Source organism: Rhinopithecus bieti, unplaced genomic scaffold (genome assembly GCF_001698545.2).
Source record: "Rhinopithecus bieti isolate Rb0 unplaced genomic scaffold, ASM169854v2 scaffold_30732, whole genome shotgun sequence".
Lineage (NCBI taxonomy): Eukaryota > Metazoa > Chordata > Mammalia > Primates > Cercopithecidae > Rhinopithecus > Rhinopithecus bieti.
Window position 1 is genome coordinate 4,923,202 of NW_016814045.1, and position 27,200 is coordinate 4,950,401.

Genomic DNA, 27,200 nt, shown 5'->3' on the forward strand with positions numbered 1-27,200 from the left:
CTGCCCCTTCATTTGCTCCTCTTCCTTTCTCTCTCTGGGTCTCTCCCTTCCCAGCTCCTAGACTGGGTCTAGGCAGGAGCTTCACCATAATGTCAGGAGGGAAGGAGATGCCTCTAGGCCTCTCACCACAGCCTCAGCTCTCTCCCTGCCCCTCCATCTCAGTCCCTCCTGGCTCCCAGCTCCCTCAGGGTGCAAAGCCAAGCCTCCAAGGAATCCCCTACCCCCTACCTGCAGGACTGGAGCCAAGAGTGAGTTTAGGGCCACTGGCTATCATGAGGGGATGACCCAGGGCTCAGTGAGCACTGTCCAAGCACTTCTCTTAGGAGGTTTGCTTGGCCAGGGAGGAAGAAGGCCTCCCTCTCTGGGATGCTCCTGAAAGGACTTTGTGGGGAGTTAAAGAATCCTCTGTGTGAGGGCGGAATGGGGGAAGGTGGAGGGTTGGAGAAATCCAACCCATGTCTTCCAGTCTCCCCGCTTCCTCCTGCGTTGACCTCCTGCGCCCCTATCCTGCATACTGTTGCCTTCTGTGAGTCTTTTTGAAACTTCCCAGGCTGGAAAGCACTAGGTCCTGGGATGCGAAAGTCTCTTTTAACGTAGAATAGGCTTTCTATTGATCCCAAAGATGCTCTTAAAATACACAACAAGAAATCAGAGTTTTCCACACAGTCGGCTTCTCATTTTATAGATGGGAAGCTGAGGCCTAAGAAAGTGAGTGGCCACTATAGCCATTCCATTGCACCAGGATGGAGGGCTGTCCACCAAATCCAGAGCCTGGCATAGTCGGTGGGGTCACCCACTTCATCTGACTCTCATGGGTCCTTGATCTCAGGGGTCTTTTCTGGCAGAGGTCTGGGAGCAAGACTGAGACATGATCTCAGAATCAAACCCCTGGAGGCAGTAGCTATAGCAAGAGCTGACAATCTCCAGACATGCAGGACCAGATGATCTCCAGACACTCAGGACCAGTCAGCGCCCCGACCAAAGACGGGGCTTTGAGAGGCTCCGCCCACCCCTGTTTCTGCACAGCAGGTTCAGCAGCTCTATTCTTCCGCAGAGAGCCACTCTATCTGAGGGTGGCTGCGTGTCCACATACTAGGGGACAGGGCTGAGGATGGGGAGAACTCTGGGGACCCAGAAGACTGTGCCTTGCCCGAAAGTCCTGCCTGTAGGCCTGAAGGACTTGCCCTAACGAAGCCTCAACAACTGCCTGGTAAGGAAACCGCTGGCCCCTCCAGTTGCCTGGAGAGGGGAGGGAGGGAGATCTAATACAAGCCCTGCTGGGACCAAGGGATGGGTCAGGTCTGGTCTCTGCTGAACACCTAATGTGCGTCAGGGAGTGCCACTGCAGGACGAGCAGCAGAGCCAAGATTAGAGCCCCTGCTGTCCTCACTACAGCCACAGTCATTCACTCCTCTGCACCAGCCGGCCAAGACCCAGCAGACACAGGGCACAGGCCACACTACTTTATCTTCTGGGATTTTCTTAAGGAGGACCCATGGCAATAATGCCTTTCCTCACTTTAACCTAATTCAGGCTCTACTCCTGCTTTCCAACAAATGATTCTGTCTATGCTGAAGTGACAAGCATAGGAAAACAGTGCCTGCATAGGAAGGAAGCTAGAGGTGACAACTGGGAGAGTCACTATATTTACGTGGTAGAAATTCTGGGAATAGAGTAGAAACGGGAGTAGAACCCTGCACATCTTGGATTACTTCCCAGCCTGGGAAGTGTTGAAGAGACATAGAGGCCAAGAACACAGAGTATAGAGGCCCAGCAGGCCAACCCAGGAAGAGGCAGGGGAGACTGGGAGACACTGGGCTGGATTTCTGGTTCAGAAAAAGGTGCCATCAGCTCCCTACGTGACCCTAATGCCCTGTGCCTGACCCTGTCCTTCCTCGGGTGGTGCCAGGTAGCTAACACTCTGAGTGGCACCTGGGGTGTATTAGGAAGAGCTTGAGCTTTAGGTTGTGTTAGCCATAATGGAATCACTGAATTCCCATGGACGACATGGAAGGCAGAGGAGAATGAAAACTAATGTTTATTGAGTGTTTTCTATTCCCATTTGTCAGATGGGAAAACTGAGACTCTGAGAGATTAAATGACTCGGGTGTGTCGGAATCCAGAGCTCAAGGTCTCCTCTACAAGTGGAGGTAGGACCTTGGCCAGAGATGCCCTCAGGGCAGAATAATGCATGGGCTACCCCTACTCAGGAGCCTCCTAGGACCTCCTGAGTACCATGTCTCTGCACATGCAGAAGACTAGGTGCTTTCAGTCAACATCTGTGTTGCAGCTTTGGGGACAACCCTTAGGACACTGCCCTCTGGTGGCTCAGCACCTCTCCACTAAATGCCCTCCCCCAGCATCTGGACCAGAACTGGTGGCCTGAGCCTCCAGTGGAGGCTAGCCGACACATAAATAGCCACTGTGGCTCTTCTGCCACAGGGGTTGATGGCATCAGCTGCACTTGTCATTTGGGATGTGCCGCGGATGCAACACTCCATCCCCCAGATGGGTTTGGTATAAAAACGACAAGATTCAAGTGGAATCCAGTTCAGCTTGGGGGTGCTGGAGGTCCTCCTCCTAGATACAGGGCAAAGAAAAGGGACTTGGAAAACAGATTTAAATCATGCCACTTAACTGTGTGACCTCAGCCAAATCCCTTTGCAAATCTGAGATTTGACTCTAAAAATTAACACCTACTGGGCCAACAGCCATGAGAATTGAATGAAGTTAGGCACCAGACATGGCTTCTAACAATTCATGGGCATTTAGAAGGCTTGTTCCTTCTTCTCTTTTCTTCCCTTATAAAATGAGACGTGTTTAGCAAGTTAACCAAGCAAACAGGGTAGGATGGGATTCCATTTCTGGCTCTAGCCTGGGCGAAGCTTCTCAGATCACGAGACTCCCTAGAGGAGGCTGAGAGGCCCAGGGCCAAATGTTACATTTCCCTAACAGAAGTTTGGCCACCAGGAAAGCACTATGCAAGAGGAGTCTTGGAACTGAAGACTGGATGGTTCCCCAACTCACTCGATCGAGGGCCGTTTCCCATAGGAGGAGGAGGAAATGAGGAATATGCTGAAGTGGAACCATGTTCATTCAGGCCAGACCAGGAGAAAGACACAGACAGCCAAGGGCTGGTGGGAGGAGGCTGATAAGCATGTGGGAGAGAGGCCATGGGCAAGCCTCCACATCTCTGTCCAACATTTGGAGGGCCCCCACTCTCCTTTGTCCACCTGGCAAATGCAACACACTCTTCAAGAATCAAATTATCTTCTCTGTGACTTCCCTTTTGACATTGCCCCATCCTCCCTGCTCTTTTTCATACCAAGTTTCCCCTGTCCTCTGCTCCTGTTATAGGATGGCTATAGGGAATGTTCATTTACCACTCACACATGTCTCTTCCTCACTAGATGGGTGTTCTGGTGGTGCCTTTCACATGCCTAGTTCATAGGAGGAGCTCAATAAACCTTTGGAAAATTGAATGAGGCAATGGAGAGCATGGGAGCTGCTCCATGGACCCCCTTAAACTCAATGCTTGGACAGCGAAAGGACAGGGACTGGGGAGATGGACTAAAGGAAGAGGATATGGATATGATTGTTGGTAGATTTATAATGTTGATTTTACAGCTGGTATTTTCAATGAGTGGAACAAAAGAGCTAACACAACAGAGAATAGAATGATAAGAGTTTACCTGTGTGCAAAACTGTTCTTCCCTGATTTTGTAATAGTAAAACTTTGGAGATAACAACATTCATGGTAGGAGCTGTGTTCTAGAAATGTTGGTATATTCAGACTATGAGATACCTCACAGCCATTAGAAAGAATAAGGCGGATTATGGGAACTGACATGGAAGGTGTCACTGATACTGCAACACAGCATGTTTCATGGTGCACTCATTAAAAGGACTTAGGTCAGCTTGCTTAGATGCACTTTTCTGCCCCTCATGTGCTACTTAACCTTGGAAATATTCCTTATCCTCTCTAATCCTCAGTATTCTCACCTGTAAAATGGGGAGAATGTTACACCCTACTTCAAAAAGTTGTGAGGATTGTAAATATGCATGGCACAGTTGTAAGCATGCATTAAGTGTTCAATAAATGTTTGCTATAATTATTAAGTTAAAAAAGTAAGCAGCAAAAAAGCATGCTATTGCCCCAATTTTGCTTTTTAATTTTTTTGATACAGAGATATACATGTATATAAATATATATATGTGTATCTGTAAAGCAACTGTTATCAGTAGTTATTTCTGAAGTATGAGACAAAAGAGAAGAAATGAGGGGGGGTGCTTTTTTTGTGTTTGTTTTTGTTTTTAAATAGACTTCTTTTTTAGAGCAATTTTGAGTCACAGCAAAATTGAGTCTTCCCTACACATAAAACTTTCTTTACTGTCAACATCTCACATCAGAGGGACACATTTGTTTTCATCGATGAATCCATATTAACACATCATTGGGACTTACACTTTTAATTTCTGACTTGTTGCCATTTCTACAATGAGCGTGTATTGGTTTTGAAAGTAAAATAATACTAATGAATGGCTGAATCACACCCTAAGCTCCAGAATGGCCAGATTCTAGAAAGTGGCTTGTTTCACAGAGGTTGCCACAGAGAAGGTAATCAACCCAGGGCTGCCTGAGAATGGGGCCTGAGCCTGAGCACCCCCATTCTGCTGTCACCAGCATGATAGGTCACAGGCTGGCCTGCCTGGCTGCCCCCTGCTCCCTCAGAGGGAGGACTGACAGCAGTTCCTGAATCTGAGGAGGCCGGGCCCCTGGGCCATGCCCCATCAATGGTTCTCACGTACACACCAGCTGGAAGGCTTCAGGAAACACAGGGACAAGGTCTAGGAGGTGACAACAGCAGCAAGGATCCTCAGGTGAACTAAGGCCCAGGCCCCAGCCTGCTGTGAAGGAAGAGAGTACCCAGGGGAGGCAGCCAGCCCTCGATTCAAAGTCTCCCCTGGCGCTCACTAGCATGTGTCCTTCCCATGCACCTGTTTCCTTGTCGTAATAATACAGGGATTAACCCACCCACTACACAAGGCCACGGTGAGGATGGAGTGAGCTCTGTGGGACAGCATCTAACTCATGACTTCCTGACACTGGAGGCTCTCAGGTTTTTGTTTCCTGTCTACACTACTGGCCCCACAAGCCAAGACCTAGGGATAAATAAGAGAATGTCTGGCTTGGTCGAGGTGAGTATAGAGTTGAGAGTGTCCTTCCTGGTAAAGCTGGGACAAGGACAGGGCAAGGATAGCCTTGGCTCCTAGCAGATGTGGCCCAGGGGATAAACTGGCTGCCTTTCTGATGCTAATGAACCACTCTCCACACAACGTCCCAGTCTTAATCTGGGGTAGATTTAAAACATAATCCTGGGCCGGGCGTAGTGGCCCATGCCTGTAATCCCAGCACTTTGGGAGGCCAAGGCAGATGGATCACTTCAGCTTAGGAGTTCGAGACCAGCCTGGGCAACATGATGAAACCCCATCTCTACCAAAAATACAAAAAAAAATTAGTCGGGTGTGGTAGTACGTGCCTGTAGTCCCCGCTACTTAGGAAGCTAAGGTAGGAGCATTGTTGGAGCCTGGGAAGTAGAGCTGCAGTGAACCGAGATCTCATGCCTCTGCACTTCAGCCTGGGTGACAGAGTGAGACCCTGTTTCAAAAAAAAAAAAAATTTAATTTAAAAAAGAACATAATCCTCCAAAATGAAGTCATTCCTGGAGGGAACACAGGGAGAAGGAGCTGTAACCAAAAGGTATGGAAAGAGGCTGCCTCCTATGCATGCTGAGAAAATGCTGCACCGGCCACCCACCAGAGAGAGAGGCTAGCCAGGAGCCAGTGAGCCTGTTGCACTGCCTTCCACTTACCTTGCCCCCTCTGTTTCCCAGGTGATTCTTCCTTCAACCCCTCGGTGGGAACAGCTCCTCAACATGAACTATAGCCTCCACTTGGCCTTCGTGTGTCTGAGTCTCTTCACTGAAAGGTGAGCCTTGCTACCCCCAGAATGGCCCCCATCTTGAGTTGCTTTGCATTCAGGCATGTGGTGGGAGGGGCCAGCTCTTCCTACTCACCCACAGCCAGGCAAAACCTGGTCTCCTCACTTCCCTGGAGCACCAAACAATAAAACTTCCCGCCATTTACTCTATTTATAGAACACAAGCTTCCAATATGGTCATAGATGGATGAACCCTTATGTTTTTAAAGAAGACACTTGGAGGATCCCCAAATTACCATGATATTTTGATCTATCACAAATGGGTAAAAAATGGAGATACTAACTCAATAGCTGAAAACTAAGAGATTTTTCTGTAGGAATGTCACTGCTGGTACATGGGCACGGCACATACATCCACACACACGTGGGCAAACACAAGTTCAAGGGTGTGTACACATGTTGATTCACACATAAACAAGCAAATGCAACAAAGTCCATTTCTTTTCCAGGATGTGCATCCAGGGGAATCAGCTCAACGTCGAGGTCGGCAGAAGTGACAAGCTTTCCCTGCCTGGCTTTGAGAACCTCACAGCAGGATATAACAAATTTCTCAGGCCCAATTTTGGTGGTAGGTCATCCTCTGTGTCCAAGACATCAATTCAAAGGGACGAAAACAGAGACAATAAGCAGTGGAGGGCTTAGGGAGGTTTTAGTTGACTCCATTTTCTGATCTGCAGCCTGTTAAGGACTGGCAATGTTGGATGAGGATGGCTACCAATGATTTTTCACACTGCCTTGAAAAGGCACCTTGCCTTTTAGGCAAGTTCGGACTATGTCTATTTAGGGGGACTATGTCTAAGAGGGAGAATGGGGCAGGGGGAGAGGGAAGCTAGGAGAGCTGTCAGACCTACTGGTCTGGCCCCAGGGAAGGAGAGAGGGAAGGAAGGAAGGTTGGGTGGAAGTGTCTTAGAATGTAGGGCAGTCCTCGTGTGTTTGGAATGACCACCAGGGAATCTTTGAGCTACGGTTGCATTCAGAGGAGTCTCCTGTCTCTGTGCCTCCCAGGAACAGGCCGCTTTGATATCCCCACTGTGTTCAGTCTGTGGTTGGCCGTGGCCCATGAAAAGTGTGGCCTTGGGGCCATGGTGATAGATTCCAAAGCACAGTAGCCGGGGCCCTCAGTCAATCACACCTGCTCCGTTGGAGATGGGAGAGATGCATTTTCTTTCAGATTTGAGACACAATTAAGATGTGAGATCCTTACATTAAGGAACCTAAAGAGGCTTCAACATCCCCTGGTTTTCCCAGGCCCTACTGAACACGAATGACAAGCATGTGAGTCTGCATGCCTTAGTTAGTACCACTCAACAATTTCTCTTGCCTCCCAAAGCCCAAACAATTAATCCAGAACACACCCCTTCTTGTTTGCCTACTCACTGGCCAACAAGGTACGGGGTTCTCGGGCAAGGAGCTCATTCTGAGAACAGGGAGCCTGGGGGAGGCTTAAAGGGATGTGATGCCTCATCCCACCTCGAGTGAAAATGGGGCATGGAGTCTTCAGTTTAAAAAAGGGAACAGTACAACCCCATGCCCCTTGTTTTGTGCCTCTTGGCACTTCACTCCTGAAAATCCCTATACTTGCATGGCAGCCTGGAGGCCCATGGAGGGCCATTGCTCTCTGTAATATCTGTGCACCCAGTTTCCAGGACCCCAAAGTCCAAAAGAGACAAGACCTTCATAGGATTTCTCAGGGACTGAGCTAGATAAAGCAAAGGTTTGTAAGCAGGCGCTAGTGAACACTACCCAGGAGCTGGCTTTGACCTCGTTCCTAGGAGAAAGCTGCCCTCTGGTGGCACAGCTTGCTTTTATAACTCAAGGGGAAGAAAAGAGCACGCTCTGGTCCACTAAAAAAGCCAATTGAGGCAAAGCCTAGACAAAACTGTGTAGAAATAAACTGGACAGAAAGCACAGTGGGACTGGGGCTCTCATGTCTTTTCCATTCTCTACATTCTTCAGGGAGGGCAACTAACATGGATCTATGGCACTTAAAGCAGATGCCGTAACTGTGCCAACGCAACCCTCGATGGCAGGCACTTGTCTTAGTCTGTTTTGTGCTTCTATAACAGAATACCTGAGACTGAGTATTTATAATGAGCAGAAGTTTATTGGCTCACTATTTTAAAGGCTGAGGAGTCCAATATCAAGGTGCTGGAATTTGGCAAGGGCCTTCTTGCTGTGTCATCAGATGGTGGAAGGAGAGACGGTGAGAGAGAGGACAGGAGGGGGCTGAACTTGCCCTTTTATGATGGCACCAATTCTACCTCTGAGGCTTAATCACCTCTTAAGGGTCCTACCTCTTAACATTCTTACAATGGCAATTAAATGTCGACATGAGTTCTGGAGGGGACAAACATTTAAACCACAGTGGCTCTAGTGGCTCTATTTTACAGGTGTGAAACTGCAGCACAGGCCAGGCGCGGTGGCTCAGGCCTGTATTCCCAGCACTTTGGGAGGCCGAGGTGGGCAGATCACCTGAAGTCAGGAGTTCGAGACCAGCCTGGCCAACATGGTGAAACCCCGCCATTATCAAAAATACAAAAATTAGCTGGGCATGGTGGTGGGTGCTGTAATCCCAGCTATTCTGAAGGCTGAGGCAGGAGAATCACTTGAACCCAGGAGGCAGAGGTTGCAGTGAGCCAATATCACACCACAGCACCTCCAGCCTGGGTGACAAGAGGGAGATTCCATCTCAAAAAAAAAAAAAGAAGAAAGAAAGAAAGAAAGAAAGAAAGAAAGAAAGAAAGAAAGAAAGAAAGAAGGAAGGAAGGAAGGAAGGAAGGAAGGAAGGAAGGAAGGAAGGAAGGAAAGAAAGAAAAGAAAAGAAACCACAGCACAGAGAAATTTGAAATTTGCTCAAGGTCACAAAGCTGTTAGGTGGCCCGAGTGGAATTCAGACACCTGTCTCTGACTCCAGGCTTCTAGTCTCAGAGCTGCACCTTGCTGCCCTGCGAGGCAGAAAGCCACTTAGCACCACACCACTTCAGCACCTTCCAGGTTCTGCCCTCAAAGATCTCGCCCTTTTCCACCAGATATTAACATTCAAGTGTTGTTTAATTGCGTTGGCTCTAACACTTCATTTCCAAATTCCTACCTATATCCTATGGCTTAGTTTCCTTAGATTAATAAGTAGGTTGCTTTGCCCTATTCCTACCGATGAGATGTTTTTAAGCTTCTTTTGAATTCCGCCTGGCCTCTTCCTGGTTAATGCATTATCACAGTCCCCTGAGGCACCCCCAGGAGTTATTTATTGCAAGTGAATGCTATTGCATCTATTAGCCTGGTGAACAAAATTGTCCCTTTTCCAAAATTAGCTAGGATTACGGAAGAGAGGGGGAAGGGAAGGGAAATGCCATTTATTGAGTGCCTGTTATTACATGACTGATGGATGTGATGCTGGGAGATTTGTACAGATAACCAGTAATGAACACCTTCAGGATGTCCGGCTAGGCAGGCACTTCTCTTTTACTCCCTATTGCCACCACCCCACAAAGACACTGTCACGTGTCTCATCTCATTTAACCCTTCCCATGACATCCACTTGCAGGTAAGAGAACTGCAGTTCTGAAAGATTTAGTAACTTTTCCAAAATAAAGAACTGGGAGGTGACAGAGCTGGGATCTAGGTCCATTATTCCACATCTCCATATAAAGAGGAGTAAACTTCCCCGACCTGGCCTGGCTTCTTGAAGGTGGCTCTGATACCTCCTTCTCTAGAGATAGAACTGTCTCTCTCTGAAGTTCAATCTGTCTGCTGAGAGTCCAGGATTGAGGCCCAACAGTCTGCACATTGGACCAAACACAGAGGTTCTGACATTCTAAATTGTTTAGGGTTCCAGGAGAGTAAAGGAAGAGAAGCAACCTGTCAGGAGGTCAGCAAAACCTCAGCCATGAGTCTTGAATGCCTCTTGTGGTAAATTTACTTAGCCAAGGAGGGAAACAACAACTTGTGTGCACAATTAGATTACCAAACCCGTTACGTTTCTAAACAATTAGTTCCTTGCAAATGCCATAGGAAAAACCCTCCATGTAAGAAGTGGCAAATATCTCAGCACTATGTTCTTTAAAATATGCTTTAATTGACCAGCGTGACCAACATGGAGAAAAAAATACAAAATTAGCCAGGCATGGTGGCACATGCCTGTAATCCCAGCTACTTGGGAGACTGAGGCAGGGGAATCGCTAGAACCCGGGAGGTGGAGGTTGCGGTGAGCCAAGATCATGCTATTGCACTCCAGACTGGGCAAGAAGAATTCAACTCTGTCTCAAAAAAAAGAAAAAAAATTAATTAAAAAGCATTAATTATGCAGTGTGGTCTCCCTTGCATTTTAAGATACCTATGTATTTTGTGCATATTTTTCATACAAAAGAGAGGCACACCATACACAGTGGTTATTCTTGAGAGGGGATAAGAAAATTTTCTTTTATATTTATAGATGATTTAAATTTTTCTAACAACCAAGCACAACTTTCATAATTTTAATCTTTTTTAGAATGCACTGATGTAGTATTAGGACAGCTCATGTTTGTGTTTCCATTTTTTCTTGTTTTTTTTTTTTTCTTTTTTCATCTTAGGAGAACCCGTTCAGATAGCGCTGACTCTGGACATTGCAAGTATCTCTAGCATTTCAGAGAGTAACATGGTAAGCGCTGTTGCTTTGTACTCCACCCAAGTAGTCCCTCTCCGTGTATTTAATGGGAATATGCTTTCTAGCCACTCAAAAAAAAAAAAAAAAAAAAAAGCTCATGGCCCTCCTGCATTTGAAATGGCAGAAGTTGGAGTGCTGTCTCCAAACTCAAGACAATGGAAGATTCTTGTAGAGCAGATTTTCTGAGTATTAGGAAGAAAATCAGTTCAAGAGCCAAGATGATAGAAACCAGGCAATGAAGTGGATACACTTGGTGATGGATAAAATCTGGGGAAAGGAATAAAAGTGTAGTAGGCAAGCCAGGCCATCACGTGGTCTTTCATAACGGGGGAGACAACCCGAGGAAAACTGACAGCTGGTGCTGACAACGACCCTCTCCCTTAAGAGAACATATTCGAGACAAGGGCAAACTAAAGGCAGTTTGCCAAGAGGGCATGCTGTGCATTCCAGATAAATCGTGGACAACCTGAGCACTTAGCCCACAAAAAATTCAACAATTTGATGGGGCCTTAGCGATCAGTGCAATGTGAGCTGTCACGCCACATAAGTTAAAGTCTCAAACATGGGGCTCCCTTTTGGCAGGGGGAGCTATTATCTCAAATAAATAAGATGATTTGTTCTCTTATTGCAATATGCCACTACCCCAAGACTGGGGTAACCAGAGTGACTTATCAGTTACCCCAGTCTTGGGGTAGTGGCATATTGCAATTAGAATGGTACCTTTATTCACCAACATCTGTGTACTCTTGCTCTAAGTGGAGGTGGGGAGAGGAATAAACCTTGACCACTTTTCTCCTGTTTGGTGGGGTTTCCTCACCCACCACCCCCATCCATTTCCATACCCTGCCTCCCCCTCCCAGGACTACACAGCCACCATATACCTCCGACAGCGCTGGATGGACCAGCGGCTGGTGTTTGAAGGCAACAAGAGCTTCACTCTGGATGCCCGCCTAGTGGAGTTCCTCTGGGTGCCAGACACTTACATTGTGGAGTCCAAGACGTCCTTCCTCCATGAAGTCACTGTGGGAAACAGGCTAATCCGCCTCTTCTCCAATGGCACGGTCCTGTACGCCCTCAGGTACGCGGACACCTGTGACCTCAGGGCTGGAGGGCAGCAGCTGGGAGAAAACATGCAGATGTGTCTTGGGTAGTTGTGATCAGAACTCGGATAGCCACTGTGAAGTCCCATGCCTTCTTAGATCCTTGCACCCATAATAGAAGGTCTCTCTCTCTCAGTTCATCATCTACCAAACACCTGCTCTGTGCCAAGCCCCATGCTGGCCACAGGGTAGAGCTGAGTAAGACCTTGCCCTGTCCTTAAGACACGGACATGGAAACAAAGGAGGTCCCCGGTGCTGGGGCCCAAGTTGGAGAGTAGGTGAGTGGTTTGGGGGTGATGTTACAGGATGCCTTCACAGGATTCTGAGCTGTGTCTCAAAGGGTAAAAGGAAGTTAGCAAGGGAAGTAGTAGGGGCAACGGCAAGAGCCAACAGAGAGGTGCATGCAGAGAACTTTCCTTTCATGGGGCTTAGTGGAGCTGAGGCAACTCCAGAACGCAACTCTACTTGTCTGAGTCATGTCTGTAGAGAAAACCAAGGTGCAATGCCCCAATGCCTCTGCCACCTACAGCCATGGGCTCCCCTTTGCCCTCTCCCCAAATTCCTGAAGCTGAAGTTCCTTTCACCCAATTGTTCATGGAGCCGGGTTGGATGGAACAGGACTCATCCCTGCCTGTGCAAGGACTGTGCAAACCTAAAGCTCCCAGAGGCCTTGGGGAGGAGTCCAGGAGCAAAATATCCATGGGGCTGATGTTTAATCTTAAGTAAGAGTCTGAAGTTATAAAACAAGGGTTGAGCTAACCAATAAACTGAATTTCTGGACATGCCTCAACTGTACTGAGTTTTGCAAAGACCATCTCAAAGCCCAACTGTTGTTTCATGAAACATAATTAGACTTCTCTTTTGATCTCAATTCCAATCATCATTAATGTCCCCCTTCCCCACGTTCCCACAGCACATGTGTGAATGTGGGTGTGTGAGTGTGTGCATGCATTTGTGCGTGCATTTGTGTCTGTCTATATTATGGCACACAACACAATCAATGTTGTGTAAGGATTACAAATAATGAGTGATGTTTTAATAGCCTGGCTCTAGAATCATAAAGATTTGGGTACAATTCCCTGCTCTGTCCCTCAGCAGCTCTGTGACCTTAGGCAAGTTACTTGACTCTCAGAGCCTCAGTTTCAGCAGCAGTAAAATGAGAATTAAAATATTTCCTACCTAGTAGAGCTATTCAAAGGGGTAATGCATGCAAAGCACTCAGCCCAGGGACTGGCTCACAGTAAGCACTTAGTAAACCATAACTATTGTTAGTCTCTGTCTCCCTAAAGGAGGTGTGAGTGAGCATCCTGGAGGTGAGCACCATTCTGTAATCACCTCCATTTCCCCCAAGTACCTAGCACAGTGTTTAATAAATAAAGGTGCTGAATAAAAATGTATGACAATGAAGAAAAAGGAAGATAGAGGCCTGGTGAATGCAATCTCCACTGTGAGGGCTTAACTGACCTTTAATCGAACATCTCTGGAGTTAAGCCCTCAAAGCCACAGTTCCTGGGGGCCCCACAGCCCCTGCATCCTGGTTCCCATGAGGAGGCAGGGCCTCATGAGAAGACCACAGCCAGGAAACCCGGGCTCCAGCCTCAGTTCTGCCACTCAGAGCCACGTGAGCCTGTGAAAGTCCCTACACCTGCTGTCAAGTGGTGACGATACTGACGGTGAACACTGTTCTAGGCCCACCCAGGTCTGTCAGGAAGATTAAATTTAAAAACTGGATGCTAAAGCATCTTGGGCCAATGCATCTGTCTGTTCTGTGATACTGCCAGAAGTTTTGCCCCTTGAATGGCCAAGATTCCAACTTCCTCCACTCTGGACCCAGGTTTTAACCAAGCTTCATGGGCATTCTTTAGCACACAGAACCTCAAGGATGCTTTAGATGCAGGCTGCAACCTACATGTTCATTATAAGAGTTCAAGTGAAAGTCCTCTCTGAGTGGGCCTTGGAAGGGAATGTGAACTTTCTATAGCTTCCCCATAATACTGTTTTTGAATCCACTTTTCCTTCTTAGAATCACAACAACTGTTGCATGTAACATGGATCTGTCTAAATACCCCATGGACACACAGACATGCAAGTTGCAGCTGGAAAGCTGTAAGTATACATCCTACAGACTTCTGAGATGATTTTCCTGGGTTACTTAGGTCTGTGTATTCATGAAAAGTATCTCATACATAGTGGCCTTTCTTTTCTTAATGTTGATTCATTGTGGATTCAGCCCTTCTGACTGTACTTCCAGACAGATGTAGAGACTTCTCAAAGATATGCCTAATATCTTTTGGGGAGAACCATTATTCATTAGTACCAGATATCTCCACCTGTGAGTGGACAAGAAAATCAAAGGAAATGCTTTAATGTAGTTGGTGGTCTAGGTCAGGGGTCAGCAAACAACAGCTGGTGAGCCAAATCCAGCCCATCACCCGTTTCTGCAAAGGAAGTTTTACTGAAGCACAGTCATGCCCATGTACTTACACATTGTCTGTGGCTACTTTTGCACTGCAGTGGCAGAGTTGGCAGAGTTGAGTATTTGCGATAGAGACCAGATGACTCATAAAGCCTAAAGTGTTAATATTCTTCTTTGCCGCAGAGTTTTTAACAGGCTCTAATAAGCTACTTCCATGTGAAATTCCAAGAAGGCGTGGTACACTCCGCAAACGTTTTAAACCATGGAATCTTCTTTCATGAGCGTTTTGTGGGACAATCATTTTATTAAAAACATTTTGGCGACAACAAATCTAGACTAGCCCCTGAGACCTAAACTTTTAGTATTGAATTTATGCCATCTCTCTGGTTACTAACTCTCAAAGGGTCTGTGGTTCCAGATGAGTTCTATGACCATGTTCTTTGCCACCCACCCACCCTTACTCTCCCAACATCATCAAATCAGCCACAGGTCCCAGTAGAAGCTGATGAAAAAGGTCATGGACTTTTCATCAATGTACTCTTCATTTGTCAGCAAATATGTCCAGGGCTACCTTTTTAGGTCTAGAAAATCACAAAGGCTTTATTTTATTTCTTTTTTCTATGCAAAGCACTGTGATAATAAGAAAAACCTTACTCTCCATTGCAAAGGAAGTAGAGAGGCTAGTGGAGAAAGACTTCTTGGAGGAGGTAACAAAATGTGTTTTGTGACCTCAATCTGTAGTTGCCCCAGTCTCCTTGACCGAACAACATTTTTGTTAACAATAATAGTAATAATAATAGTAATAAATGGACTGGGCACAGTGGCTCACGCCTATAATCCCAGCACTTTGGGAGGCCAAGGTGGACAGATCACTTGAGGTCTGGAGTTCAAGACCAGCCTGACCAACATGGTGAAACCCCATCTCTACTAAAAATACAAAAATTAGCCAGGTGTGGTGGTGGGTGCCTGTAATTCCAGCTACTTGGGAGACTGAGGCAGGAGAATCACTTGAACCCAGGAGGTGGAGGTTGCAGTGAGCCAAGATCGCGCCACTGCACTCCAGCCTGGGCAGCAAGCAAGAACAAGACTCCATCTCAAGCAAAATATATATATATAGTAATAAATATTCTTTTCCCAATAAATACTGTAGCATCCATTTAACAATTGCTTAACCCATGTCTGGCACTGTACTAGATACCTTCCAAACAATCCTGATATATATATTGTTTTTCCCATCTTGCAGATAGAAAAATTAGGATTTGGCAATTTTCCCAATGGAAAGTTAAGTAACCACACTGGGACTTGAACCCAAGTAGAATGGCCCCAACGTCCAAAGTTCCCTGAACTCTAACAGCCCTTCCACTGGGCTGGAGAGTCACACAGGAAGTTTGTTCCAGTGGCTTGTTTGTGATCTGAGCTGCTTATTTTTCCTGAGTATACCATAAAGTGCTTTTAAACTGTAATATGGGGATAATGAAAATCTTTTAATAACTCCTTTCCAGTTTCTCCAGTGTCCATTTATTATCATCATTGTTCCCCCAATTGAGTAACCATGTGACACTTTTATTGGACTCCCCAAATCCTGCCAGAATGTTCAACTGAATAGCAACCTGATTACCACTCAGTGGTCCTAGACATATCCCTGTGCCAGTTCCCTTGCATTACTTAGGACCAAGACCAGTGTTTGTCCTTTCCTGTGTCTGTTAAGGAAAGTCTTTTTTTCTCATTCTAATACTTTAGTTTTATATATTGTCCCACTAACGTCTCCAGCCAATCTAGATAGCTGGTGGGTTCCATCTGTCTATCCTCATATAAATACATTCAATTCATCCATTCAACCATTAAATGACTGTTCTATGTGAGGTACTGTGGTAGATGTTTGCAATACACAGATAAAAGCAATGTTGCAGTCTTTGAGAACTCTACAGTCTAATAGAGGGTGTGGGACTTTAAATAATTATAACAATGAGTTACAACAATGAAAAGTAATAGGGGGATCAGAGTTTTCCTAGGTAAAGTGTCACTTGGAATGAGACGTAGGGGATCAGCTGGAATGGACCAAGAGACAAGGAGTGGGACTCAGAATCTACTAAGATGCAGGTTACGTACAAGAAGGAACACAGCAGAAGGAATGGCAAATATGCAAAGCCATCCTTGACATTTATCACTCGTGCTTCCAACTTTTAAAAGAAATTGCTTGATAGATACAAAGCTCATACAGTCATGCCAGTAAATGGGCATCTAAACTGTAATCTGGGGGTTTGCCTGTGATGAAGAATGAAGTTAATGTGTGATGAATGAACTCCCCAGCATTGTTAAGTAATCTCCTTTGTTCCTTAGTAAACCACTCTGAAATACCCACCAAACTTGGGCACCTGTGATAGGCAAACAACATTGCAGATACGATTTATGAAGGCATCAAGGCAGGGCTTGTGTGTGGAAGAAGAAACTATAGTCAAGCTCTGGAGAGCAGTGGGCACTCCTTACGTAAGGTCACAAGTGGGCAACATCTGAGAAGCATAGCCATTATGAAGCAGAAGCCATTTTTCAGAAGCAGACAATTAAAGACCCAGACAAACAGATTAATTATCTCATTGATTAAATGCATGCAGAACCTTCTTGAAGCAATACAGCTGTTTGTTGGCGGAATAAAACTTGAGGTTATCAAAAAGAGAGCTCATTTTCAGTTCCATGTGGAAAGCAATTACCTTCCATGTATCATGGCTGGGCTCATCTCAAATCCCAGGAGAGAGATTCTCCTGGAAACTTCAGCCTCTGTTTCACAAAGACCATCCCCAGTGAGCGGAGGGAGCTTTCTCTGAATGTTTATTAGCGCGTTTGGGTATAGAAACCTCACTATGGGTTTTTCTCTAAGTGCCATCTCTAGAAAAGAACTGATACCATCCCACAGTTTTCCTTATTCACCCAGGGACAGAGAGACCATAATGTAATGATTGTATGCATTTACTAGTTGTAAAGGCAGAGTGTCCAGGTAGAAACTTGTGCTACCCACTTTCATAGTTTTTTTTTTTTCTAATGTGGGATGGTAGCCATATTTAGACAGCTGGCTTTGGTACATGTTTGGCTGCTTCCGAGGGAAAGACCACAGACAATTTTTACCTGGAAATCCCCTAAGAGTTTATGACTATATTTCTCTTCCCTGGGGAGGGAGAGATAACCCTTGCTAGACAATGGATACCATCCTGTGAGACTTAACAAAATGTTAGTTCCAACACCGGCATCACATTTCCCAGCAGCCTTTGAAAACGAAGGCAATAGAGCTTTATGTTTAAGATTACAGGTACTGAAATCACTGGGTTTTGCCATCACTAGCTCTGTGACTCTGGGTGAGTAACTAATGTCTCTGGACCTCAGTTTCCTATCTGTGAAGTGGGAAGAATAATAGTATCTGACTCAGAGTTGTTTTGTAACAGCTTTATTGAGGTATAACTTATATGCCATAAAATCCACCCATGTTAATTGTACAACTCAAAGATTTTTAGTACATTTCCGAGTAGTGCCACCATCACCACATGCCACTGTTAGAATATTTCCATCACCCCAAAGAGATCCCTGTACCCCTCTGCAGCCACGCCTCTTTCCCATCGCTAGCTCCCAGGCAACGACTAACCTACTTGCTGTCTGTATGAATGTGTCTTTTCTGGATATTTCATATAAATGGAATCATGCACTATGTGGTTGGTTGGTAGGTTGGTTGGTTGGTTGGTTGGTTGGTTTTGAGGTAGAGTTTTGCTCTTGTTGTCCAGGCTGGAGTGCAATGGTGCAATCTAGGCTCACTGCAACCTCTGCCTCCCGGGTTCAAGTGATTCTCCTATCTCAGTCTCCCAAGTAGCTGGCACGTGCTGCCACACCTGGCTAATTTTTGTATTTTTAGTAGAGACAGGGTTTCACCATGTTGGCCAGGCTGGTCTCAAACTCCTGACCTCAGGTGATCTGTCCACCTCGGCCTCCCAAAGTGCTGGGATTACAGGCATGAGCCACCACGCCCAGCCCTATGTGGTCTTTTGCATCTGGTTTCCTTCACTTAGCATGTTTTTGAGGTTCACACATGTTATGGCATGCATCAGTACTTTATTCCTTTTTATTACTGAGTAGTATTCCTTTGTATGCATATATATATATTCATGTGAGAGATATGTATCACACTTTATTTATTGATTCATCAGTTGATGGACATTTGGTTTCCACTCTTTGGCTATTATGAGTAGTGCTGCTATGAAAACTGTTGTGTGAGTCTTTGTGTGGACCTGATTTCCTTTATCTTGGACAGATACCTAGGAGTGGAATGCTGGGTCAAATGGTAAATTTATATTTAAGTTTTTAAGAAATTGTTATCGTGTTAGTGTTTTCCAAAGTGGTTGTACCATTTCACATTCCCACTAGCTCATGTTCCAGCTTCTCCATGTGCTGGCCTTTGTTATTGTCCGTCTTTCTTATTACAGCCATTCTAATGGGTGTTAGGTGTATTATTGTGGTTTTGATTTGCATTTCCCTAATGACTAGTGATGTTGAGTATCTTTTTGTTTGCTTGTGAACCATTCATATATCTTCTCAAAGAGCTATATTGAGGGTTAAGTGAGATGATAATGTTGTAAAGCACTTGGAAATGCAATCGCTTATTAAATCATAAGTATTATTATCATCATCACTCATAGACTTTGGGATTGAAATTTCCTAAGGTAACTCTTTCTTGCTTGCTTTATTATCCTGAGAGAGTTATGCAACCCCTCTGAATCTGAGAGTTTTCAAGAATAATGTGGGAAAATCATTATAGTGACTCAGTTCCATGGAACAGCATTTATTGAATAATAACATTTCAGGAAAAAAAATAAGCTCTACTATATATAAAAACACATATATACACTATTATATATATTATATGGATATGAATCAACTACAAGATCCAGTTCAATTTCAGAAAATGTAAAGAAATGTCCATCTTAGAATTGAAGAAATATAGAAATGGCTACCTTGCAAGTTTACAAGAACATTAGTGACGTAATGTATGAAGTACTTACAAATGTTCAAAAGGTAACTATTGTTACTATTGTCAACTATATTAATTAAACTGCTCTGAGACTTATCTAACATGTATTTTTACATGCTTTAATAAAGCAGGTTTTTTGTTTTTGCTTTTATATTTATGCCAATATGGAAATATGAAGAGATCAGTTAAGTCCCTGAAAATATCATCAGAGCTATTATACAATCTTGAAAGGCAGTATCTTTGTGTGTTCACAGATATGTGCTTAATAAATGTAATTTAAATAATGAGGGAGGCCACTTCTAATGACTTATCATCCACCAGACCTACGCAATACCTAACACAGGACAAGCTCTCAATTGACAGCAAATTGTCCTAGCAGGTCACTTCATTCAGAGCAGACATTGCAATTGCACTTGGGAAATCATGCCAAGTTCTGCATGAGATTGTCCTTGGACTTATCACCATGAAGAAGGAACTCATGCTGTCTCCATATCACAGCATTTTTCAGACCAGTTCAATCTGGAACACCCTTGCACTGACCAGGGCTCCATTTCATTTGCCAGGGGGCTATGATGGAAACGACGTGGAGTTCACCTGGCTGAGAGGGAACGACTCTGTGCGTGGGCTGGAACACCTGCGGCTTGCTCAGTACACCATAGAGCGGTATTTCACCTTAGTCACCAGATCGCAGCAGGAGACAGGTAACTCATGTGACAAACTGTATAAATTAAAATAAGTAAACTGAGGTGTAGGGTTGCTCTCTAAGTCAGAAATATCATCTGCTCACTTCACCTCTTTGGGATGCAGTGGAGAGGGACAGTAGGGTTTGGGCTGAGCAATTCCACCTCTCCACACCCAGTATTAACATGGTCCACTGAGGAACAGACTCCTGGACCAGCTCTGAAGCCTTGCACCATGTACCTCCACATATTTTCTAATGATTGCTCAAATTCCATGCCTCCCTCATGCATGAAATTTATTCATATTTCTAACTGGAACACTGGTTCTTTAACACTGAAGAATGAAAATAAGAATACAGCTCAAAGGTGAAGAAGACAGCAGCAATGCCCAACAAAAGCACGAAAATCCTAATTATTGCAAACGTGACAGGAAGTATTACTTACTCATTTCATTTACCAGAAATGCATTTCTTGGTTTTTGGTGATTTTACATAGACATGTTTTGAAAGATGTGATGTTATATGTAAGCAGCAGGTATTTTCCTCTCACTTCCTTATGATAATATTAAGAATGCTTATTCTCATCAATATCTGCACCCTAAAAAATTACTGCATTATTTTATTTTATTTTATTTTATTTATTTGAGAATTTGAGACAAAGTCTGTCACCCAGGCTGGAGTGCAGTGGCACGATCTCAGCTCACTGCAACCTTCGCCTCCCAGGTTCAAGTGATTCTTGTGCCTCAGCCTCCTGAGTAGCTGGGATTTCAGGCATGCTTCAGCATGAAAGGCTAATTTTTGTATTTTTGGTAGATAGGGGGTTTTGCCATGTTGGCCAGGCTGGTCTCGAACTCCTGACTCAAGTGATCCGCCTGCCTTGGCCTCCCAAAGTGCTGGGATTACAGGCATGAGCCACTGGGCCCAGCCTACTGTGTATTTTAGTTGAGCCTAGATGACATTAAAAATCATATGTCACACCAAGATCATGGCTACATGAAAATTAGAAATTAAAGGCTATGTATAGAGAAAAGACTGGAATGGAAGAAAAGGTGATTTTCCCCCCTATTTTTCTTATTTTCCAAATTTTTCTTTTCTTTCTTCTTTTATTTATTTACTTATTTTTTTATTTTATTTTCTTGAGACAGTGTCTCACTCTAGTGTCACCTAGGCTGGAGTGCAGTGGCGCAATCTCAGCTCACTGCAACCTTCACCTCCTGGGCTCAAGTGATCTTCCCACCTCAGTCTTCCTGGTAGCTGGGACTACAGGTGTGTGCCATCACACCTGGGTAATTTTTTGTATTTTTCGTAGAGACGAGGTTTCATCATGTTTCCCAGGCTGGTCTCGAACTCCTGAGCTCCAGCAACCCACCTGCCTTGGCCTGCCAAAGTGCTGGGATTACAGGCATGAGCCACCATGCCTGGCCTTATTTTCCAAATTTTAAGTAATTATCATGTATTATTTTTGTAATGGGCAAATAAATACACTTTATTTTTAAAGACAACTTTGTAAATTAGGGCTATGCTGTCATAGTTTACCAAATCTGGATTCCCAAATTGGGTTCATATTAAAAATGGCTTCAGTTTTCAAAATTTTGTAATCTCATGTAGCACATAACGACCCTCTTTAGGTACAAAAGAGGGTCGTTATTTAGTCAAATATTGATTCTAAGGTTTGCTTGTTTGTTTTTAAAACATTGATTTTCAAAATCAAAGAAATAAAACAGGCAGTGTAGACTGATAAAACATCCCTGGACCAACGGGCGAAAGACCTGGTTTTTATTCTTTCTTCTAACATCAACTCCAGGTCCTTTTCAAATCACTAAAACTCCCTGTGTCTCAATTTACCCATCAATAAAGTAAAATAATAAGTAATCCCTAGGGTCTCATCAAGCTCTAAAAGTATGTATTTTTATTCTATACTATATTTATCCAGGCATATGTCTGTTGTTTAGCTATTTAATGGTATAATTTCTAATTTCAGGCTTTAATTTGGGGGTGACGGGGTTGGAGCAGCTCCCATTCACTATCCTGCTTTTCCCCAATACCAATCTAAGCCAGACTTTTCCTGTTCCCAAAGGATAACCTCTTCATTCATCCATCCACACCAATGCTGGCCACTACTGCTCACCTCCCCATAATAGAAGCACAGCAGGAGCAGAGCTTGGAACTCTAACCCATGGACATATGTTTTGTGCTACGGTAGCCTATTTGCCACACAGAATTTTGTTAATGATAGCTCTCTAGCACATGCCTTTCCCACATCTAGAATACACTGTTTCCTAAGGATGGCCCTGAAATAGTATAAAACCTGGGGTGCCTCTGAAATCATCACAAATTCACTTAAATTTAATAGGTCCATTAGGTCTATTCCATAGTATTCCTTGAGAAACAGATGGTCACAGGTAATCTTCATTAAATGGGTATTTATTGAACAACTATTTTGTGAGTGCAGAACTGAAAGATTCAGTGTTTGCCCCCAAGGGACTCACTGTCTAGTGAGGCAGACGTCAAGAAAACCAGTATTGATTGCACTGCTGTAGGAATACTGTGATGCAGAAAAGCCCAAGATGGACGTGAGGCAGAGCAGTGCCCCTATAAATCCCATTCAATGCAACAGCAATGTCTCCTGTGGAAATCATGATGACAGTTCATACAGAACTAGATTTTGATCAATGACAGAGGGCTTAATGTATATATAGTTAAGTTAAGCATCCCATAGAGAAACCACTTGCTACATGAACAGACACAATTTCCTATCCGTTGTTTACCCTTTCAGGAAATTACACTAGATTGGTCTTACAATTTGAGCTTCGGAGGAATGTTCTGTATTTCATTTTGGAAACCTACGTTCCTTCCACTTTCCTGGTGGTGTTGTCCTGGGTTTCATTTTGGATCTCCCTCGATTCAGTCCCTGCAAGAACCTGCATTGGTAAGCAGCTCTAACAGGAGATTTCTAAGAACTGGCTTGTCAGGTACTTGCTTTTTTTTCCTTTTACCATTGTCTTCATTAATATTCCTAAGGCAGTTCCAACAGTTGTTTTCTTGGGAGATTCTTTTACAGAGAAAGAGCGAGAGACAGAAAGAGACTACTTTAGGAGTATGGGTTTGTTGTTGTTGTTGTTTGGCTGGTTGGTTGGTTTTTTTTTTTTTGGAGACAGAATTGCACTCTTGCCGCCCAGGTTGGAGCGGAGTGGCGTGATCTCGGCTCACTGCAACCTCAGCCTTCCAGGCTCAAGTGACTCTCCTGCCTTAGAATCCCAGGTAGCTGAGAATACAGGCATGTGCCATCATGCCTGACTTATTTTTGTATTTTTAGTAGAGATGGGGTTTCACCATGTTGCCCAGGCTGGTCCTGAACTCCTGACCTCAAGTGATCTGCCCACCTTGGCCTCCCAAAGTGCTGGGATTACAGGTGTGAGCCACCATGCCGTGCCAGGAGTGGTATATTTTTAAACTTAAGTTTTACTGTGACAAGCAAGGGATCATTGTGCTTAGATGGTCTATTGTCAGTTCTTTTGCATACTGATCACCCCCTCCCAGGAGAAGACAGAATGTGAAAAATTTAAAAAAACACATCACTCATATCTGTACAAAATGGACAAATCAACCGTGTTCTAGAAGGTCACAGACTTTTCAAAATGAGATGCATTCTATTTCTGGGTCTTGTCCTCACCCTGCCAATTCTCAAATGGGGACACTCTGCCAGGCTATGGTGGAGGGCTAACCAGTCACTTTGTAGGAACATCCCCTGCCTGTTTTCCCAGGAGTGACGACTGTGTTATCAATGACCACACTGATGATCGGGTCCCGCACTTCTCTTCCCAACACCAACTGCTTCATAAAGGCCATCGATGTGTACCTGGGGATCTGCTTTAGCTTCGTGTTTGGGGCCTTGCTGGAATACGCAGTTGCTCACTACAGTTCCTTACAGCAGATGGCAGCCAAAGATAGGGTAAGAGTCTTGAGGGCCCTGTGTATGATCCATCACTGGTGCCAAGTGCTGGGACCACAAAGGGTCTAATCGTGAAGAATGAGGAATCAAAATGACCCAAAGATCCAGTTGCTTTTTCCCTTGTGTTTGGCTACAGTGAGTAATGTTTCACAGTCATGTCATCCAAGCACCAAAGGCAAATGACCATGTGTGCCAGCCAAAGAGGAACATGGCTTTCATTTATTTTGTTCTCTTAGGCTTCCTTATGAGGAAAGAAGGAAGTTGAATTACTGTCCCCCCACCCCCCAAAAAAATCTGGATTTGCTAGATTGGCAAAATGGGGATTGGTGAAATACTGACAGCCTCCTCTAAAGACACCAGAAAGCCCTTACTTTGCTGTGTATATGATAATCACTGCACTATGGAGTGATCACTGTGTCCTAAACATCCATCAACATCTCCTTTAGTTCATCCAACAACACAATGAAATGAGCATCATTGTTATCCCAATTTTACTCTTGAGAAACCTACCACTCATTGATGTGGCAATTTTCTCAAGAGTAAAATTGGGATAATAATGGTACTCATTTCATTGTCCTATACAGTGACATGGTAACTCCCATAAGGCCCCACACCTAGCAAGTGGCCTGACCAAGGATCCAAAGCACACTCTCTCTGCCTTCACTACACTCCCACATTCCTGGGAGTTGACCCCAGCCATGTTGGAGAATGGCAACTCCTCGCAATGGCAGGGAGCATCACTATTTCTGCTTTTGTGGCAAAGCCTTTAAGACACAGCTGATTTCTATTATCTCTCATAATCAGTTACTCCCTTCTCCCTGGAATAGAATTGAAGTCATCAAACACCTACCAGATGCTTTCCATTTTTTACCATTTAATCTTCCCATCAGTCTCAAGATGGCAATACCAATCACCATTTGGCAGGTGAGGAAATCAAGTCTTAGAGGGATTGCGGTGACTCAAGTTTCACAATAGTGAAAGGCCGAATGGAATTTGAACCCACGTCCACTAACTTCAAAGCCTGAGCATTTCGCATCTGGCACACTGCTCAGGATATCTACAGTGGGCCATGGTTACTCCTCCTGTTATATATGCTGGTGACCTACAAATAGGTGTCTCCAAACAGGGTAACAGGACCCCAAGCCTGGCTTATTGGCCAGTTTCTGAAGCACTCAATGCCACTCTCTATTAAGCCTAATTATTCAATCCTTGGGCCTCTAAATTTTTATTAGCTCATTACCTACTTATTTATTTTGCTAAGTCAAGTCTTTTAAGCTAACTGCATTGTCTATGAACTAGGGAACAACGAAGGAAGTGGAAGAAGTCAGTATTACTAACATCATCAACAGCTCCATCTCCAGCTTTAAACGGAAGATCAGCTTTGCCAGCATTGAAATTTCCAGTGACAATGTTGACTACAGTGACTTGACAATGAAAACCAGCGACAAGTTCAAGTTTGTCTTCCGAGAAAAGATGGGCAGGATTGTTGATTATTTCACAATTCAAAACCCCAGTAATGTTGATCGCTATTCCAAACTACTGTTTCCTTTGATTTTTATGCTAGCCAATGTATTTTACTGGGCATACTACATGTATTTTTGAGTCAATGTTAAATTTCTTGCATGCCATAGGTCTTCAACAGGACAAGATAATGATGTAAATGGTATTTTAAGTCAAGTGTGCACCCACATCCAATGGTGCTACAAGTGACTAAAATAATATTTGAGACTTTCTGCTCAAAGAATGAACTCCCAACCATTATTCTAAGCTGTGTAGAAGTCCTAGCATTACAGGATCTTGTAATAGAAATATCAGTCCATTCCTCTTTCATCTTAATCAAGGACATCCCCATGGAGCCCAAGATTATAAATGTACTCAGGACTGTTTACTCGGTGGCTCCCTGGTTTGCATTTACCTCATATATAGAATGGGAAGGAGACTATTGGGTAACCCTCAAGTGTCAGAAGTTGTTTCTAAAGTAATCATACATGTTTTACTAAAGCTCTGCAGTGCTTATAAAATACATTGCTGCCTATTTAGAGAGTAACATTTTCTAGTTTTTGTTTCTGGTTAAAATGAAATATGGGCTTATGTCAATTCATTGGAAGTCAATGCACTAACTCAATACCAAGATGAGTTTTTAAATAATGAATATTACTTAATACCACAACAGAATTATCCCCAAATTCCAATAAGTCCTATCACTGAAAATTCAAACTTAAGTGAAGAAAAAGTTAGTAGATCAATAATCTAAACAAATTCCTTGGTTCTAAGGTACAATGGATTCCCCACACTGGAAGGACTGTGAGGCTTTATTCCCCCACTATACATATGTTATCATTTTATTATTATACACACATCCATCCTAAACAACATCCACCCTAAACAATACTAAAGCCCCTTTCCCACGCATGGATGGAAATGGAAGATTTTTTTTTTTAACTTGTTCTAGAAGTCTTAATATGGGCTGTTGCCATGAAGGCTTGTAGAATTGAGTCCATTTTCTAGCTGCCTTTATTCACGTACTGATGGGGTACTAAAAGTGCTGGGTTGACTCGGAGAGTCGCTGTCATTCTGTCATTGCTGCTACTCTAACACTGAGCAACACTTTCCCAGGGGCAGATCCCCTATATCATTCCAAGAGGAGCATTCATCCCTTTGCTCTAATGATCAGGAATGATGCTTATTAGAAAACAAACTGCATGACCCAGGAACAAGTGGCTTAGCTTAAGTAAACTTGGCTTTGCTCGGATCCCGGATCCTTCCAGCTGGTCTACTCTGAGTGCCTTATCCTGCATGAGCAGGAGCATGCTGGCCTGAGTACTGAACTTTCTGAGTAACAATGAGATACGTTACAGAACCTGTGTTCAGGTTGCGGGTGAGCTGTCCTCTCCAAATCCAGCCAGGGATGCACATTCCTTGGCCAGGCTCAGCCAACAGTACCAAAAGTGATTTTTTGAGTGCCAGGGTGAAGGCTTCCAGTTCAGCCTCAGTTATTTTAGACAATCTCGCCATCTTTAATTTCTTAGCTTCCTGTTCTAATAAATGCACGGCTTTACCTTTCCTGTCAGAAATAAATCATGGCTCTAAAAGATGGTTTCTCTTCTGTAACTCCCTATAGCCACAGGTTCTCATTCTTTTTCCTATTATACTTCTCACAATTCAGTTTCTGTGAGTTTGATCATCTGATTTTTTAACAAAATGTTTCTAATGGGAATGGGTGGGGGTGCTGGTGAAAAGAGGTGAAATGTGGTTGTATGAGCCAATCATTTTTGTGATTTTTTTAGAACAAGTTTAAAAGGAAATATCTGTTCTGAAACCCCATTTAAGCATTATATGTAAACAATGATAAAGATGTGAAACTGTGAAATAAATATACCACATTAGCTACCCACCAAA

General features: G+C 44.1%; 1 protein-coding gene across 1 annotated transcript; it reads left to right on the top strand.

Moving 5' to 3' along the window:
- Positions 1-27,200, top strand: GABRP (gamma-aminobutyric acid type A receptor subunit pi). Its single transcript, XM_017849398.1, has 11 exons — positions 1-248; positions 1,027-1,210; positions 5,895-5,989; positions 6,451-6,569; positions 10,573-10,640; positions 11,507-11,724; positions 13,770-13,852; positions 19,734-19,871; positions 22,626-22,778; positions 23,614-23,801; positions 25,101-27,200. Exons 3-11 carry the CDS (start codon positions 5,937-5,939, stop codon positions 25,401-25,403), a joined length of 1,323 nt encoding a protein of 440 aa, XP_017704887.1. The 5' UTR covers positions 1-248; positions 1,027-1,210; positions 5,895-5,936; the 3' UTR covers positions 25,404-27,200.